Consider the following 18,582-nt stretch of genomic DNA (forward strand, 5'->3'; position numbering starts at 1 on the left):
TATAAGCCAATTCTGTCCTTTATTCCTTTATCTTGATATGTCCAAAGCTCCGCCAATTTATGTAGATGCATAATATATGATTATTATCTATAGTTATTATATTACAAATTGCTTTTTCATATCATATACTGTTCAATAATTATTTTCTTAGTCTATATTATGTAAATTCATCTATAATTTTGCTGTATTGTAAGCTATTGTATATAAGTGTATAAGCCAGTATATATTGTAATCTACATTAATAAAGTACTCAATCAATCAATCAATCAATCAATCAATCAATCAATCAATCAATCAATCATATTAGACTAGCAAATAACCCATGCTCCGCAAGGGTCTTATTGAAAACTTGAACATCTGAGAACTTGATCTACTGAAATCTTGAAGACCTGAAAATAGGCCCATAACCATCTTCGGTGTATTAATAATCTATATGCAAAATTTCAAGTTAATCAGTTGAGTTGTTGAGACGTGGTGATGCGTCATTCGTGGATTTCCTATCCCGTACGTGTATAAGACTATTCATAACTTTATTATATCATAGATGATCAGAGTCTTGTTCCATTTGAACAAGACTTTGAACTCGCAAAAAGTCTTTAATTTACACAAATTAAAGACTTTCGTGTTGTTGTGAAGGTAATGTTGCATTAGATATCCATATTGAATGAAACCTACTCGACATTGTCAAAACTAATAACTTGATGAAACAATTTGAGACTCTGGTTCCAATTGTTATACTGTTATCAATCTTTAGTAAACTGGAAACTTAATAATTGAAGCATGAATAATTTGAACTGACACTTTTTGTGTAGTTGAGAAGTTGATATTGTTGTAATTATTCATTATTAAATGAAAAAGCTAAGAAATTGTCAAAGAACCACAGATTAAGGAGATGGGAGATGGAACCACATATTTATTGATACTTAGAAAGACTGGTTTCGGTTACTACACCATTGTCAATCTCTGATAAACTGAGGTTTTTGACAATTTCTTAATTTTTTCATTTAATTTGAACTGATACATTGAGCAGCTAAATACAATAGAATGAGTGAAGCTCTACGATTGGCCAATAGTGGCCAACCAATGGAGGTTGAGGTCGCCTGTCATTGGCCGAGACAAGACACCACGCTCAAGTATTCCAAAATATGGACATCAGAACTTGGAGAAGGATTGCGATATCTGCTTTGTCGAATGGTAGACAAGGATAGCAACACCAATGCTAATCAAATACTGCAATTATAACGTGGACTTCATTATAGTGTGAATATTTTTCAGAAGCTGTATTGACTGCCTCTGTACATTGTATTATAGAGAGCAGATAGCATAAGAAGATATCCCATGGTATAGGTCGTTTATGTTTCAAATGTCAAGCCGATATATTGTAAGCTCAAGCCAATTACTGTCGACTACTGTCTATTCTTCAAGTTTCAAACAGGTATGAGTGTAAGAACGGCACAGTATGAGAGACTACCAGCGTCACATAGCTTCACCAAAAACAACTACTTGGACTATCAGCTTGAGTTAACAGTGGACTTTGGAGAATAAACGCCCTATCCCATGGGAAAATCTTCTTGTGCTATATTTTCTCCTTGATTGTACTCTGCTCTGATCAAACTTCGACCATGACTTGATCCCGACTACTGTCTGTTATTACTGTTTTGTTGAGAGTGTAAGAGTGTAAGAACGGCACAGTATTAGAGACTACCAGCGTCACATAGCTTCACCAAAAACAGCTACTAGGACTATCGGCTTAAAAGTAAAATTCCCAACATAAACGTCCTATACCATGTGATATCTTCTTGCGCTATCTTTCCTCTATGATTGTTCTCTGCTCTGATCAAACCTTGACCGCGACTTGACCATGACTTGACCGTGACTTAACCGTCAATCACTTTAACATAAACGCCCTATACCATGGAATATCTTCTTGTGTTGAATATTTTCTCCATGATTGTTCTCTGCTCTGATCAAACCTTGACCGCGACTTGACCATGACTTGACCGTGACTTAACTGTCAATCACTAGATTTGACCGTGATCAGTCGTAACCGCTGATTGGAACTCAATTAGTGTTTGTCTGTTTACTCCAACAAAATAATAGCTATCTGTAAACCGTTGAGTCCTATTAACTCAACAAGACAATGCAGTCAAGTGTTATCTAACAGTGACATAATCCGAGATTAACGCAAGCAAGGCTATTCAAAGCCGCTTATCGCTGTTTAACTGGGCTTAATCTCGGTTCATGACAAAATAGTACAAGTTATGTGTAGAGTGGTCTTGAAAGCACAAATGCTGAAATCTGCTTTGAAGTTTGAACAGTCAAAAGGAATTAGAATGTCCAATGCTCCATACGACTTGTAATATATACAGAGATAGTAATATGATTAAGAGATAGACCCTTTTGACAACATATATAAACAGAGACAAACGAATATCCGTTCTGTTATCTCTATTATGTTATGTTCTCTCTGATATAACTTATCCCACAGATTATGAGCTATAGTGAGGTCCACGTTACAATGGCAGTATTTGATTTACATTGGTGTTGCTATCCTTGTCTATCATTCGACAAAGCAGATAGCGCTATCATTTTCTACCTCCACGACGTTGCTAGATCGCTTGTGAACAATGTAGAAATATAATTTATTTACAAAATACTCAATCTCAAATAATGTAAATGTATTGTCTAATCATTGAAAAATATATTTTCTTGACTAATAAAATATATAGTAGTTTATATTAAACAAGATTGAACAGTTGATATTACATCAGGTATACCGGTATCAGATTTCCTCTATAGAAGGCAGTGGCAAGGCAGAGTATCAGCAACGCTGTTCTCCTATCTTCCTTCACTGTCATTATAACGTGGACCTCGTTTAATGATATGAAAACCCTTTTGACTACATACCCTGAGGATAATATTGTGGGATGAGTTATTTCAACTGAATTTGTAGCTACAATATACAGTGATGTATGAACTAGACATTCTCTGTTTGTCCGTCCAAGTTCTCTGTTGTGAATTCAACCTCCTACCTTAGATAAACACAAGGAATTTTCATTTTCCAATTGAATTCAAAGTACTTTTTGTGTAGTTGAGGAGTTGATATTGTGGTAATTATTCATATTGAATGAAAAAGACTAAGAAATTGTCAAAAAAACCACTGATTTATTGATAAATAGAAAGGTCTGGAGAAAGAATCTCTGGAGATTGACAATGGTGTAATAACCGAAACCGGTCTTTCTATTTATCAATAAATCAGTGGTTTTTTGACAATTTCTTAGTCTTTTTCATTCAATAAGAATTCAAAGTAGCTTTTTTGAATTTGCTAATTGTTGAAATATTTCACAATTTTTACTGATTATTGAGTGCAATTTTGTTATTTTATTCGGTTTTTAATCTACATGAATTCACGCGTGGATTAACTGTGAAATTTGAATTATAAACATCTTATACCATGGGATATCTAGTTATGCTATACTTTCTCTATAATATTATACATCTTATGCAGTTGTGTGGCATGTTTTGTGGAATAACATGATATTTATTTATTTATTTATTCGTTGATATAGTTACAAATCATATGAATAGGATCGGGATAGAACAACAGGCATCGCATAGCCCAAAACTATTCTGTTCCCAAATTTTGATAAAATTTATAATAATGAAATGTCCGAAAAATAGGTTATGTTCTCACTAAGGAAATTTAAAGTTCAAAGTTCTGTCCAAGAATATTTTATATTAGCTGGGAATTTTGAATTTAGAAAGATTAAAATACCAAATTATCGTCAAATTTTGCACTTAATATCACCGCACTTTGAATAAATTAAGTTATTTCAGAAAATTTTGAAGCCAAAAATATACACGCAACTTTCAACTAGGCACAGCTGTTACAAACAGATGATAATAACATCAAAATATCAGATACAGAATCAAAATATGAATGTTTAATTCCTAACTTATTAAAAGTACTGTATTCTTAGTAATCCATAATCCCCAATTTATTGCCTCCTTTTAATTTCAATCATCAATAATTTTCACGAGACAATGCAGCCGAGAAGATCATTCCAGAGATACTGGGATAAGGAAACAACGTTACTTATTTTCAATATAATTATTATTTAACGAGAATCCTAAATAAATGCTGTAAATCACCCCGAAGACTTCTGCTACTGCAGACATTGACAACAGAGTTAACAGCTAGATGGAAATTCGATGAGAACTACTATCCAAAAATTAGTTGCCAGCCCGGAACCCGGTACCTCCCAATTGCCAGTCAGGAATGCTTCTCATCGAATTTCCATCTAGCTGTTAACTCTGTTGTCAATGTCTGCAGTAGCAGAAGTATTCGGGGTGATTTACAGCATTTATTTAGGATTTTCGTCAAATTATAATTATATATTAATTAGCATTTGAATAAATGCATTCTCTATTGAAATCCATCTGTTAACTTTATTTTTAATAAATGGAAAGATATCTGAGAGTGGGTTTAAATGTTACCAACATGTTAATAGAATGGAGGAAGCCAGGCTACCAAAATTGGTGCTCAACTACCAACCAGTAGGCAACAGGGACCGAAGCCGTCCAAGGAAAACATGGGCTGATAAATGAGGTTCGGAACAGGCAGAGGTGCCTAAATCCTGAAAGCTAGAAGAAGAAGAGAAATAAGAGATTGCAATTCATAATTTCAATATCAATAATAGATATTAATTCAAAACCTGGAATAATAGAGAAAAACTTGGTTATAGAGGATCAAAACCCGGGTTATAGAGCTTAAAAACCTGAGGTTATAGCCAGAGAGTATAGAATAACATTCTATCCTCACAGGTTATAGTCAAGGTAGTATGACAGGGGTTAGTATGACAGCTACGTATTAATGAAATGAGATGGAGGTATAAATAGAGTGAGATAAAGGTATCAATGAAGTGAGATAAATGTATGAATAGAGTGAGATAAAGGTATTAATAAGGTGAGACATTCCCAGGCTGGCAAGAATGTGACCAGACTCCTGAAGCAGGGAAGTCGCTGGAATTTCCGTCTTGATATTAATATCGATAGCGGGTTAAGAAGAAGAATTACTGGAAATGGGAATTAAAAATAAGTAACCAGAAAGAGAGCGAGTGGGAGAGGGTAAGGGGGAGTCACAAAGAAATAGAGAAAGAGAGAGACAGTAAGAGACACAGAGTGAAAGAGAGAGTGTGATAGATTGATCGTGAGTATGATGAAAAGAAACATACAGAGAGAGCAAATGAGAGACGATTCGTGAAGTTCTATTGTTCCGTAAACTTTATTTTACAGGCTAAATAATCTTGTTTCCATTATTGAATCAGAATTGATTGATTTGTAATAATGAAAATAGGCCTATAATACTACGTCATAGTATGTCTTGATATAGAGTGTCTGATATAAATTAGATACATAATAATAAACTATTAAAGAATTATGAAGACGTGTGTTTTTTGATAAATAATATTCATAACTAACAGGTAACCCGTTCCTCCACAAGGATCTAATTATAAATTTGACGTACTGAAATCTTGGAGGATTCAAATAGGCCTGTAACCATCCTTGGTAAATTGAGAATCTATATGCAAAATATCAAGTTGATCAGTTCGATACTCTAGACGTGAATTGATGCGTCAAACATGTATATTTCCTATCCCGTACTTGTTCATTTCAATTCTTCATATTGAAATATATTTTAGATCTATATTCAGTACTTTTTATTCCATAGTACTGTAAGGACACTAATGGTATTGGCGTAATAAGAGATGATCTTCAGTTTTGTTCTGTCATCAGGATTCTAAAATGATTCTTCATTATCTTACTACTGATTACCTGTAACAAGCCGTCGGTCCCGGCTGCCTAAAAAGCACTCGTTAGGTCATGTCAGAGGCCCTGAAATTGATCAGTTGCAACCTGAAAACTCTGACACCAGACCTCAGCCAGCCAGGTCACTCGATATTATTATTATTGTTAACTATAGCAAGTGAAGATTTTGTTGAACAGAATATTGTTCTTATATGTAATTTTTCGCCCTAAAATATTTATAATTACAATCTTCTGTTTATTTTCCAGAAATGGTGTCACCAAAGTCATTCAATGACTGATCACAACTAAAAACAAAATGGCTGACGAAGCAGGGAGCTCGGATTCATCGTGAGTACAGGATAATTTACTCAGTAACTAAGTTTTCTATTTTAGTTGCTAAGTTTTTAAAGAGTAGCTGTTGATGCTAGTAAGAACAAAACGGATAAGACGTTGACATTATACTTTCTGTGGTGAGGATATTATACTGTTAATGGTATTCATATTGAAAAAAATTATGAATCTTTTCATGGGCGCCATTTAGGGGTGGCAGGAGGGGGGCCTAGGCCCCCCCACAAGGATCAGATAAATCATGAAAATTCGGGTCTATCTACACGAATCCTTAGAATCTCATACTGATTCAATACTTTGTTTAAACAGCAGTAGTATAATTCCTTCTACAGTATCAACAATGTAGCATTATTGCCTTGAAAGTATGGATACGGGTACGGAGTAATAATGAAAATATTTTTCTCTGTGGTATAGTTGAAGCTTAAATATAGAATGGGCACAATATTATTGATGAGGGCACAATAAGTGAGTGATTGCAAAAATTTCAACGTGAGAATTAACAAGTAGCAAGATGTCACAGTGGAAGCAAAAGAAAGGGCACAATCAGACAATCAAAAATGTATGTACAGAGTTGGTGAGAATCATGAGAACATCTTAATGTTTCTTCAGCCTTCTCACTGAAAGTTATTTTCCAATTGGAATATGTTCCCCAATGAAAGAGATGAAATTGTCATTGTAAAAAAAAATTTATCTGTTTCCATGATTTCTAAGAAATCTGTTTCAGTGTATTCCTACTTTAGGGCTATATTTCTCTGTGGGCCTATATTTCTAATAAATATTCCATTATTCCAATAATGGATATGTTTGTATTGATACTTAAACTACATTTGTTTGAAACTGGAAAAAAATGAAGAATATAAAAACATCTTTGAATGTAACATTTATGGGGAACAACCCAGGACCCTCTATCCTTTGGAGGTATTCCTTCCCCCCCCTCATACCTATTGGTTCTTGCCCCCCCCCTTAGCAGTTTGGTGAAATAGCGCCACTGAATCTTTTGGGCTCACAAGTTTGAAATCACAAATTAGACAACTGAAAAGGTTCTAGATTTTTCTTCGGGTGTCTTCTCTTATCAAATTAAGCCCTGTTGCTAGAAAGCGACTCATACTGAAGTAAACTAAAGTAAAGCAAAATGTAAATATCAAGCTAATATAGTGAGATCCAAGTTTAGCTCCTCCTACTCGATTCCCATTGGCCGAGACAATTACACCGAATGACTAGTTCTGAAAGTTGCCACTAGATAGCAGTAGGCAATGAGTCGATTATTATTCTTCCAAAGTTTCTCTACAATCTAGAGGAACAGTGAATTGTGCCGTTCTATGAATTTAGAAAGTTAAATTGGAATTTAGAATTTAGAAGGGAGGTGTGCTATAAATGATTTAATCAGTTTTGGGCAAATACCTGTTGTGTTTTACCAGGATTGTATTTGCATATGAATAAATAAATAACTACATTAAAAATACTATAAAAAGCAGTAATAAATCAGAAAATCGACAACGTTGTTGTCCTATCTTTCTCCACTGACTTTAAAACGTGGCCACACTATAGCTGAAAATTCACTTTGTCTATTTCATGTGCTGGGTAGATTATTATCTTTCCAAAGTTTCACTACTATCTAGAAATATCGAAGGTAGGTGTTCTATAAATGCTATAAAAAGCTGTAATAGCGTAGAAAATCGACATCGCTGTCGTCCAATCTTTCTCCACTGTCATTATAACGTGGACTTCACTGTAGCCGAGGATTTACTCTGTCTGTTTACAGTGCTACACTGTCATCTCACGTCTGTTCAATTTATTGTTATCACAATCTATCCGTTCAAATAGTGATGAATATTTCTAATAAACATAATTGAAGATTATGAAATTAATATTTAAGATATCAGCATTTTACCTCATCTAAATATGCAATGCAAAACTCATCATTGAATAATTTCAGAGGTACAGTTAAACTACATTTGAGACCATAAAGCTTTAAAGACATAAAGGTGTACTCACATCGATTTTGGACGTTCGATTTTTTGCCGTCCCTATGAAATAAACCAGATAATTATATCGTTTGTCAACAGAGCTTCAAAAACATCATCATCCATTCGACATCATCTGCTTAATCTAATAGAATTTATAAGCACGTGAAAATATCTTACATCCAAAAATCGATCTGTGTGTAACTGGTTTTAGAGCCTGTTCACATGACAGCAATTTACGTTCGGTTGTCGCGCGGTTGACAAACCGAGCGGTTACCAGGTATAGGGAAATACATGGTGCCGTACGCATGCATCGCTCGGTTTTAGTAGTCGCCGGCGAATCGCGGCGGTTTTAGTCTCAGACTACAATCGCTCGGTTGTCGCTCGGTTGCCGGGCGGCTCGATTAAACTAGAGCAGGCATGAGAGCGTACACATGTCTTCAGTCAACTGAACGGTTTTGATCAGAGCAGTAATATATGTTAAAGAGTAATATAGTGATTATGTACATAGATAAAGTTATTAAGATTGAGTACATAGATGTTGTACCTAGTAATTATTTATCATAACCGAGCGCAAACCGCTCATGAATCGCTGTCATGTGTACGAGGCTGGCAAACCGAGCGATTTGCCAATCGAGCGACAACCGAGCGTACATCGCTGTCATGTGAACAAGCTCTTAGAGTTATTATTGGTAGTCGACTCTTATTGGTCAAGCAGTCACCTTGTGGGCAGCAATACTATACTGTTGTATGTAACAAACAGTATATAGCATACTATATTCTAAGTATATATTGCTATAGGTAACAACGGTAAAGTACAGAAGCCCATAACTCATTTCCCGGCAATAGTAAGTAATAACATTCCTGGAATTGAAGTCTAGCAAATGACAGATTAATGGAACTGTTAGTTACCAGTAGGAGAGTGTGCGAGAGAGATAGACAGAAATGGAAAAATAGATGGTGGAAAAGAGAGAGAGTGTGAGAGAGGGAGAGAGAGCGTGAGAGTGAGAAAGAGTGAGCGTGTGAGTGGGAGTGAGGGAGAAATAGAGTGTAAGAGAGGGAGTGAGGGTGTGAGGGAGAGAGGGAGAGAGCGTGTGATTGGGAGAGAGGGAGAAAAAAAGAGTCTGTCTGAAGGTGGATGGTGTTTTTTGCGGAGAAAGGATTAGGAATATTGGTTGAGAAGAAAAATGGAAGATTGTGACATTGAGAGTTTGGGAGAAAGGAGAGACTTTAAGAAAAAGGGAGAGTGTGAGGAAGAAATAAATTAAGAGAGAAAGAGAGAGGAAGAGTGAGAGAGAATGAGGAAGAGGGTATTTGTTGAGGGAGAAGTGAGAATTGGTCGAGGAGAAAACACTGAAGATTGGGGTGATGGAGAGAAAAGTTGAGAGAAATAATTTAAGACTTGAAAAGAGTGTAAGAGAAAGAGTGTATGAGATTGATTGATTGAGTATTTATGACGTAAATTACAATATACTGGCTTATACACTTATATACAATAGCTTACAATACAGCAAAATTATAGATGAATTTACATAATATAGACTAAGAAAATAATTATTGAACTGTATATGATATGAAAAAGTAATTTGTAATATAATAACTATAGATATTATATTGTTATGCATCTACATAAATTGGCGGAGCTTTGGACATATCGATGTTCATTCTTCGGAAAGAATATTAAAAATATCCTTTGGACATATCAAAGAGAGAGAGAGAGAAAGAGAGGGTGATTGTGAAAGCAAAGAGTGTGTGATTACATGACCTTAATTTTTGGACAACATTAACATTTTATCAAAATCTTTGGAGAGAAATAGTACAGGCTCAGCCTAGTTTTTCCTCCAATGTCATAATTGTATTATGATAATAGTGTTTTATACAATGAATGAATGGATAAATAAATAAAAGAAGAAAGTGAGGAAAATGAGATGAAGAGAAGAGGAGAGAGACATACTGAGAGAGAAGAAGTATGACGGTTCTTGTTGAGGAAGAAGTTAGAATTGGTTGAAAAGAAAACCTGGAAGATTGAGAGAAAGGTAGGGAGAGAATTGATTGATTGATTGATTGATTGAGTACTTTATTTATGTAGATTACAATATATACTGTCTTATACACTATATACAATAGCTTACAATACAGCAAAATTATAGATGAATTTACATAATATAGACTAAGAAAATAATTATTGAACTGTATATGATATGAAAAAAGCAATTTGTAATAACTATAGATAATTATATTGTTATGCATCTACATAAATTGGCGGAGCTTTGGACCTATCAATGTCCATTCTTTGGAAAGAATATTCAAAATATCCTTCCCACTAACTCTCTACCAAAACGTTAATTTCATTAATTCAACTAAGGATTATTTGTAAATGAATATTGTAAAAGTTTTAATCGATATGAAGATTTGAGAGAAAAAACTGAAAATTGATAGAGTAAAATTATTATACAGGTAAATAAGATCAAATCATTGATTAAATCATTGAAAATCTTTGAGAGAGAGATTGTGAGAGTGAGGAAGAGAGAGTGAACGAGAGAAATACTGATAGAGAAGAAGTATGACGGTATTTGTTGAGAGAAATGAGAAATGTGAGAAGGAGGAGAATGAGGAAGGAGCGAAGGAGGAGGAGGAGGAGAATGATAATGATGATGATGATGATGATGATGATGATGAGGAGGAGGAGGAGGAGGAGAGGAGTAGGAGGAGAAGAAGAAGGTAGAATAGTGGATGAGTGACCGGTGAGTATATATATGTGGGCTGTAACTTCAATAGCAGAGGCGGCTAGCTTCAATTTGCGCTACAAATTGATTGACCTGTCCATTACAGAAGCTGCTCTTACGAGAGGTAGCCAACTCAACAGAACAGAGGCTGTTACAATTAAAAATGGTGGCCGATTGAGTCCAGCAAAGATTGATAGAAACTACTGTTCCAGATTAATAGAAATTGATGCTGAAGATTGATAGAAACTACTGTTCCAGATTAATAGAAATTGATGCTGAAGATTGATAGAAACTGTGACATTTGGTAAAGATTGATAGAAACTGTGACATTTGGTAAAGATTGATAGAAACTGTGACATTTGGTAAAGATTGATAGAAACTGTGACATTTGGTAAAGATTGATAGAAACTGTGACATTTGGTAAAGATTGATAGAACTGAGACATTTGGTAAAGATTGATAGAAACTGTGACATTTGGTAAAGATTGATAGAAACTGTGACATTTGGTAAAGATTGATAGAAACTGTGACATTTGGTAAAGATTGATAGAAACTGTGACATTCGGTGAACTAACGTGATTTGAGTTTGACCCATACTTATAATAGAGAATAGAGGCTAAAATATATCACTAATCACCAGCAATAACGAGCTGAAGTGATAGGAGATTTTGATAGAGATTGATAATAGTGTAGCACCTAGAAGTAGTTTATCGATTTTTCAATAGGTCGGTGGTTTTGAAAGTTTCAAGAGCTGAGAGCTTCAAAATAAAACATTCTTCAACCGTATCTAAACTGTATAAATTTTTTCTGCTCACAATCATTACATTCAATGAAATTATTTGAAAGAAAAACGCATGATTAAACATATTTATAAATTACCTTTGTTAATGCTTGAGCCTAGAGTTGATCATTTACTGACTCGAATATTGATTTATTTATCAACTTGGTCTACTTATTTCGACTTTCAAAAATAGACTCGACTCTGCTGACACAAATGGTGTCATCTTCAGTTTTGAAACATGTTTGTTATTTTACAATACTGTAATATGTGTATTATCATTATTCAAATTTCATTTTCATAACGTTTAATAATTTTTCACTCAATATTCCATCCGAATATCTATACTGGATTTTAATGTCCAAATGAGACAGTCTAAGTGCCAATTGCACAAAAGCCGGTTGAAATTTTAACCGTGATCAATTCCACAAGTCAGAGAATCCGTCTATCAAAAAGGCCTTCTCTGATTGGTTCTCGTGAAATTAATCACGGCTAAAATTCAACCGGCTTTTGTGCAACCAGGCCTAAAGGTGCGTACAGATTTACGTGCCGCAAGAGCAATTCACTTCTAATCAGCTGATGCCAAGCTTTTTATATCTGTATCTTACCGATTCTGTAAAAATACAGATATAATCAGCTGATTAAAAGTGAATTCCTCATGTTCGCGGCGCGTATAGAGTTTGCTAGAGAGTTTTGCTAGACAAGTTGTATTACAAGGGATGAAAAAAGACGAGAGAGGCTACAAGATAAAAGAAGAAACGTAGATAAAAAGAGCTGGGGATAGAAAGATACAAGACAGGCTACATTTATCACTTTGACCCAGCTTGTTAGCAGATTGTTGTTTGGGTCAGGGGTGGGGGTGATTGTATCGAGGGGGTGTGAGAGAGAGAGGAGAGGTCATGTCCATCAAATTCCATCACTAGTGTCTGTCCATCTGCTGCGCTGTTAGTGAGTGGATTCACTTACAACTGTCAGCAAAGGTTAAATGGGAAGTTGTTGATGCTGACTCATAAGGAATGCTGACAAGATTTGAAACGACCTCACTATTGTGAGGTCCACGTTATAATGGCAGTATTTGATTGGCATTGGTGTTGCTATCCTTGTCTATCATTCGACAAAGCAGATAGCTCCATCCTTTCCTAGCTCTGCAACGTTGCCATCGTTTCTCAACAATGTAGAAATATAATTCACTAGCCGTCAGGCTCGCTTCGCTCGCCATATCCGTCTAGCCAGGGGGCTCCGCCCCCTGGACCCCCGACTGGATCGTCCAAGAATGAAATCAGCAGGCTCGCTTCGCTCGCCTGCATTTTTCATTTGAGCATTTTTATCATATGTTAGGACAATCCAGTCGGGGGCCAGACTACGTCTGGCTAAACGGATATGGCGAGCGAAGCGAGCCTGACGGCTAGTAATATAATATTCCCAGGAATAGCTCCTATTGAAGTAGCAGTGCCCAATCAATTTTTCGCGATAAATGCATTTAAATCTTCAACTTGGTGCCAACCTATCAAAGTCAACTCAACTTAATGCCAACCTGACAAAATTATTAATTAGTTGCCAGTTAACAACTGTTTTGAAGAGGTACTCTATCTAGATTATAGTTCTATAGTAACATATGATATGGAAATTTCAATTATAATTAAGAGATTGGGAGAAGAAGAATATACATGCTAAAAGACGAACTTTAAACCCTTAAAAACAACCCTTGGAGTTGAAATATTGCCAAAGATTTCTTAGTGCGCCTCTAAAGGCCAACTGAACATACCTACCAAATTTGAACGTTTTTGGTCCGGTAGATTTTTAGTACTGCGAGTGAGTGAGTGAGTGAGTGAGTGAGTGAGTCAGTCAGTGAGTGAGTGCCATTTCGCTTTTATATGTATAGATCAACAACATATCCAATCTCAAATATTAGAATTTATTATTGAAAAACTTATTTTTTGTCATGATCATTCAATTTCAGCTGTTTTACATCCATGAAACCAAGTCGGTAAACAGCTGATTGTGGAACAAATAAACATAAGACTCTCATTACAGCATACTATCATAGAGAAACAATAGCGTTAGTAGATGTCCCATGGTATAGGGAGTTTATGTCGCAACTTCTACTGTTATCTCAAGCCGATTATTGTTGATTATTGTCGAAGTTTACAGTTTTGTTGGGGTGAGAGTGTATGAACGGCACAATATGAGAGACTACCAGTGTCACACAGCTTCACGGGAAAGAATTACATGAACTATCGGCTTGAGATAACAGTAAAAGTTGCGACATAAACGCCCTATACCATGGGATATATACTTATGCTATTTTTTCTCTATGATACTATACTGTAATAAAATCATATGTTTTCTTTACAGTTGAGTATGTTTCCTAGTTCCGAATTTGGAACTGCAAAACGGGTACAAAAACCGCCTCTTAGCGCTCCAGGTGGAAGTATTGTCAACTACAATCAAGAAATTCCTGATTCGAAACTTGTAAACTAGGTTATATTTATAGAAAAACCGCCTCTTAGCGCTCCAGGTGGAAGTATTGTCAACTACAATCAAGAAATTCCTGATTCGAAACTTGTAAACTAGGTTATATTTATAGAATGCATGTAGTAATGTCAGCACAAGCAGTTAATGTTTTCTGTTTCTCAATTATTCTTTTCTAGATTATTTTGACAAATAATAGTGTAAGCTACTTGGGCGTGAATGTCTTTTGCAGTGCTCGAATGAAATTCTAGTCTCGGCTAACGCCTCGACTAGAAACATCATTCTCTCCTGCAAAAGGCCCCATACCGTCCTTGTGACTTAAGATAATATTCTCGACGAATAAAATATAATTGATTATTCAAAACAAGAATAAAAATATCTGAAATTATATCAGATATACCTGTATCAGCTATTATCTATTATAGAATGCAGTGGTAAGACAGAGAATCGGCAACGCTGTACTCCTATCTTTCTCCACTGCCATTATAACGTGGACCTCACTGTAGGGTACAATTCACTTTCTGTCAGTATTGGCTGAATGGGAAGCCTTGTAGTTACTTATAAGGAACCACTGACAGTTTGAGATGATTGTGGCCCCCTTTTTATCTAAGGGAGGTATATCGGTGGGTTGTTGCCCTTTTTGTGCCCCCCCTGACTATTGTTATAGGTGGTAAGGGGGGCTTGCCCTCTCTGCGCCCCTCCAAATGCTTCAATTTAATCTGCTGTCAGAAACGGGAAGGTGGATGATATGGTTCTTGTGGCGGGTGAGAAGAGAGAGAGAGAGAGTTAGTGAGTGAGTGAGAATTGGTTGAGGAGAAAAAACGAGATTGGCTGATTGGGAGAGGGTAAGAGAGAGAGAGAGAGAGAGAGTAATTGAGAGGCAGAGAGTGAGTGTTGAAGAGAGAATGGAGAGAGAGGTAGAGTGCAAGAGAGGGAAAAGGGAATAAAAAGAGTAAAAGGATGAAAAGAGAGAAGTAGGAATTGTTTGAGGAGAAAAAACGGTGAATCGGATAATTGAGAAAGTGTAAGAGATAGATTGATAGAGAGTGAGAGCGACAGAGACAGAGAGTGAGTGATAGTGTAGGAAAAAGAGGAGAAAGAGAAAGAGTGAGCGAGTCATCCATGAGGTTATGGAAACTGTGGAAGGAAAATAGAAGATTTTTCATGAATATGCAAAATGTGGGAATTAGATAAAAAATAATTATTATTATACAATCATAAGAAATACATAGAAGAGGAATAGGAATGTCAAAGGTATTACTCGCCAATTAAAATAATGAAGAGATCATAAAATAGTTAGTGAGAAGAAAACTGATTATAAAGACTACAGGGGTGTATTTAAGATAGGAGAGAAGTAAATTATTATGAGACTGCAGTTTGGAACAAAAATTTGGGCATGACCAATATGAGTAGTGGCATAGAAAAAAATCTGGTGTGGCGCAATCACACAACTTTCCTTGCCGTTATGAAAATTGGTCAACTAACGCTAGTTTTCCCGCGCTTCTCAAGTCTACTATTCAAAGATTTGAGCCAGCTGTTGACAGGGCAATAACGCTGGAGATACACATGAGGTCTGCTATCTCTTCATAGTGAATGATTTAATAGAATCAACAATAATTTGCAATTGAATAATCACATTTTCTCGAATTCAAAGCTTATTTTCAATTTTAGGTGAAAATGTTACTGAACATTAATTGTAGAGATTTTCATGCTCAATCTACTCCACTTGATTTTTTTCGTTTCAATTGTATCTGAAGCCTGATAATTGTGAATCTATCTGCATTGATGGGGTGAAGATCCTGAAATTTTTACAGATATGGGACTTGTGGCAGTTGATAGAGCTTATCGATGACTTTGAATTTGATCAAAATCGTTGGAGCCGTTTCCGAGAATATCACGAAAAACCCTGTTTTTGACAACATTCTCGCCATTTTAGCCGCCATTTTGAATTGCATCAGATCGAAATTGTTCGTGTCGGATACTTATATCGCCAGGACCTTAAGTTCCAAATTTCAAGTCATTCCGTTAATTGGGAGATGAGATATCATGTACACAGACGCACATACACTCATACACACACACACACACACACCACACACACACACACACACACACACAACACACACACACACACACACACACACATACAGACCAATACCCAAAAACCACTTTTTCGGACCCAGGGGACCTTGAAACGTATAGAAATTCAGAAATTGGGGTACCTTAATTTTTTTCGGATAGCAATACTTTCCTTACCTATGGTAATAGGGCAAGGAAAGTAAAAAGGCAAGCGTGTCTAAAAGAGTTTGTTTTTTCTTGTTTCCCTAGCAACGAATTCGAATATGATGAAACCTATTCGTGTGGAGGGGGCGGTCGGTGCTATGCGGTTGCTATTCGGTACCGAATTCAAACCGAATCATAGTTTCACACTTATCGGAATTTGCCGAAAACGAAACGAACCGAACCGAACCGAAAGTGTGTGGAAGTAGCCTCTCGCTAGCAATGAATTGAAACCTGATGGAATTTATTAGTCAAGTGGGCGTTCGGTTCTATGCGGTTTCTATTCGGTACCGAATTCAAACCGAATTACCGTTCACACTTATCGGAATTTGCCGAAAACGAAACGAACCGAAAGAGTGTGAAACTAGCCTTATTCACTAATACAACGAAATTCACATCCTTCCTCTTCCTGTTCTAATAGTTTACTTCAAGAGAAGCAAATAAATCACAAAAATGTATTTAGAAGAAATAAATGCAGTTACACAAAATGAGAGAATTAGTGAGAAAGAATGTTGAAAAAATTGAATTTTCCAAAGTAAGTGAAGTGATAGAGGATAATTAGAGAAAGAAGGTGATGATAAATTTATTGTGGATAAAGATGATGATAATGATAATGATAATGAGGTGTATGTGATAGGGACAGGCGAACTCAGAACAAGTTGATGAGGAGAAAAATGAGGACAGAACAACACATAACAGAAGGGTGGCATCGGCTATATAGGGCCATAGGGCTCTAAGCCCTACAACGCAGTCATTGTGAAGGTGATAAATTGTTCAGCCATCCTCACCTGCTTGCTCGTTTACTTCCCAACTCCTCCTCATTCTTCTCCTCCTCCTTCTCCACCTCTTCCTCCACCTCATTCTTCTCCTAGAACTTTCATAATCTTCTTTCCACGATCATCTGCCTGCTCGTTTACTTTCCACCTTCTCCTTCTTCTTCTCCTCCTCCTTCTACTAGTTCTCCTCCTCCTCCTCCTCCTCCTCCCTATTTCCCTTTTCTACTTCCTCCTCAATATCTTCCTCCACTTTTACCTCTTGCCAATATAACTAAAACTTCTCTTTATCATGTTCTTCTTCTTAAATATTTACATCATTTTCTTTCCACACTCATCTGCCTTCTCGTCTACTTTCCTCCTCGTTATCCTCCCTCCTTATTCTTATCCTCCTCCTCATACTCCTTTTTCTCTTCCTCCTCTTCTTCCATTTCTTCATACTTCAACTAGAACCCCTCTCCATCATTTTCTACTTCTTCGTTATTTTTATGATCTTCTACCTACAATCATCTACCTGCTTGTTTACTTTCCACCTTCTCCTTCTCCTCCTTCTACTCCTCCTTTTCATCTTCCTTTCCTCCACCATTCACCTTTTCCACTTTTTCTTCCTCCTCATTCTCCTACTAAAACCTCTCCTCCACATTTTTTCCTTCCTCAACATTTTCATAATCTTCTTTTCACTTCTTTACCTGCTCGTCTATTTTCCACCTTCTCCTTCTTCTCCTCCTCCCCCTTCTACTCCTTCTCCTCCTCCTCCTCGTCCTCCTCCTTCTCCTTTTTCTCATCTTCCTCCTAAAAATCTTCCTCTACTCCTACCTCTTCCCACTATAACTAAAACTTCTCTTCAATTTTCCTCTCTCTCTAACAATCACCAAAGTCGTTGTTACGGTCACTGACCACTGTAGGCAATCTCATTTTTTTCTATCTCTTTCAAACCCTTAGCTAACTGACACGTCACAACATGACCTATATTCTCTCTCTCACTTCTTACAACACGCCCTACATTCTACCCTCTCACTGTCCAACCCTTCAACCATCCCACTGCAGTACAACTGTGGTGAGGTCCACGTTATAATGGCAGCATTTGAATCATTGCTATCCTTGTCTATCATTCGACAAAGCCGATAACGCTATTCTTTCCTAGCTCTGAAAAGTTTCAGATCGTTTCTCAACAATTAAATAATATTATTTATCAATATATTTAACCTTCTACCTTAACCTTTTAGCTTTAGTCAAACTTGAAAATGTGACCGGTGTGGTGACGAAACCATGGTCGTGTACCGAATAAAACTCTGTAGAATTTGACAACATATTTGTGTTTCAATTCAAATATTATTGATCAACAAAATATTCAGTCCAATACATGAAAATCTATAATTAAATTATTGAGAAAGAAATTTTCTCGACGAATAAAATATCGTTGATAATTTTAAA

General features: G+C 36.2%; 1 protein-coding gene across 6 annotated transcripts in view; it reads left to right on the forward strand.

Annotated features, from left to right (window-relative positions):
• The window catches only part of LOC111044266 (adenylate cyclase type 8), a 510,898-nt gene that overhangs the window by 100,108 nt on the left and 392,208 nt on the right, over positions 1-18,582 (forward strand). For all 6 annotated transcript variants that reach the window (XR_005572740.1, XR_005572741.1, XM_039439656.1 and 3 more), the window contains exon 3: positions 6,076-6,156. Coding sequence is in view for 4 of the 6 variants with exons in the window: in XM_039439656.1 (XP_039295590.1) it covers positions 6,125-6,156 (32 nt within the window). In the remaining 2 variants the exon portion in view is untranslated. The remainder of the gene's footprint in view (positions 1-6,075; positions 6,157-18,582) is intronic.

Source organism: Nilaparvata lugens, chromosome 13 (assembly GCF_014356525.2).
Source record: "Nilaparvata lugens isolate BPH chromosome 13, ASM1435652v1, whole genome shotgun sequence".
Lineage (NCBI taxonomy): Eukaryota > Metazoa > Arthropoda > Insecta > Hemiptera > Delphacidae > Nilaparvata > Nilaparvata lugens.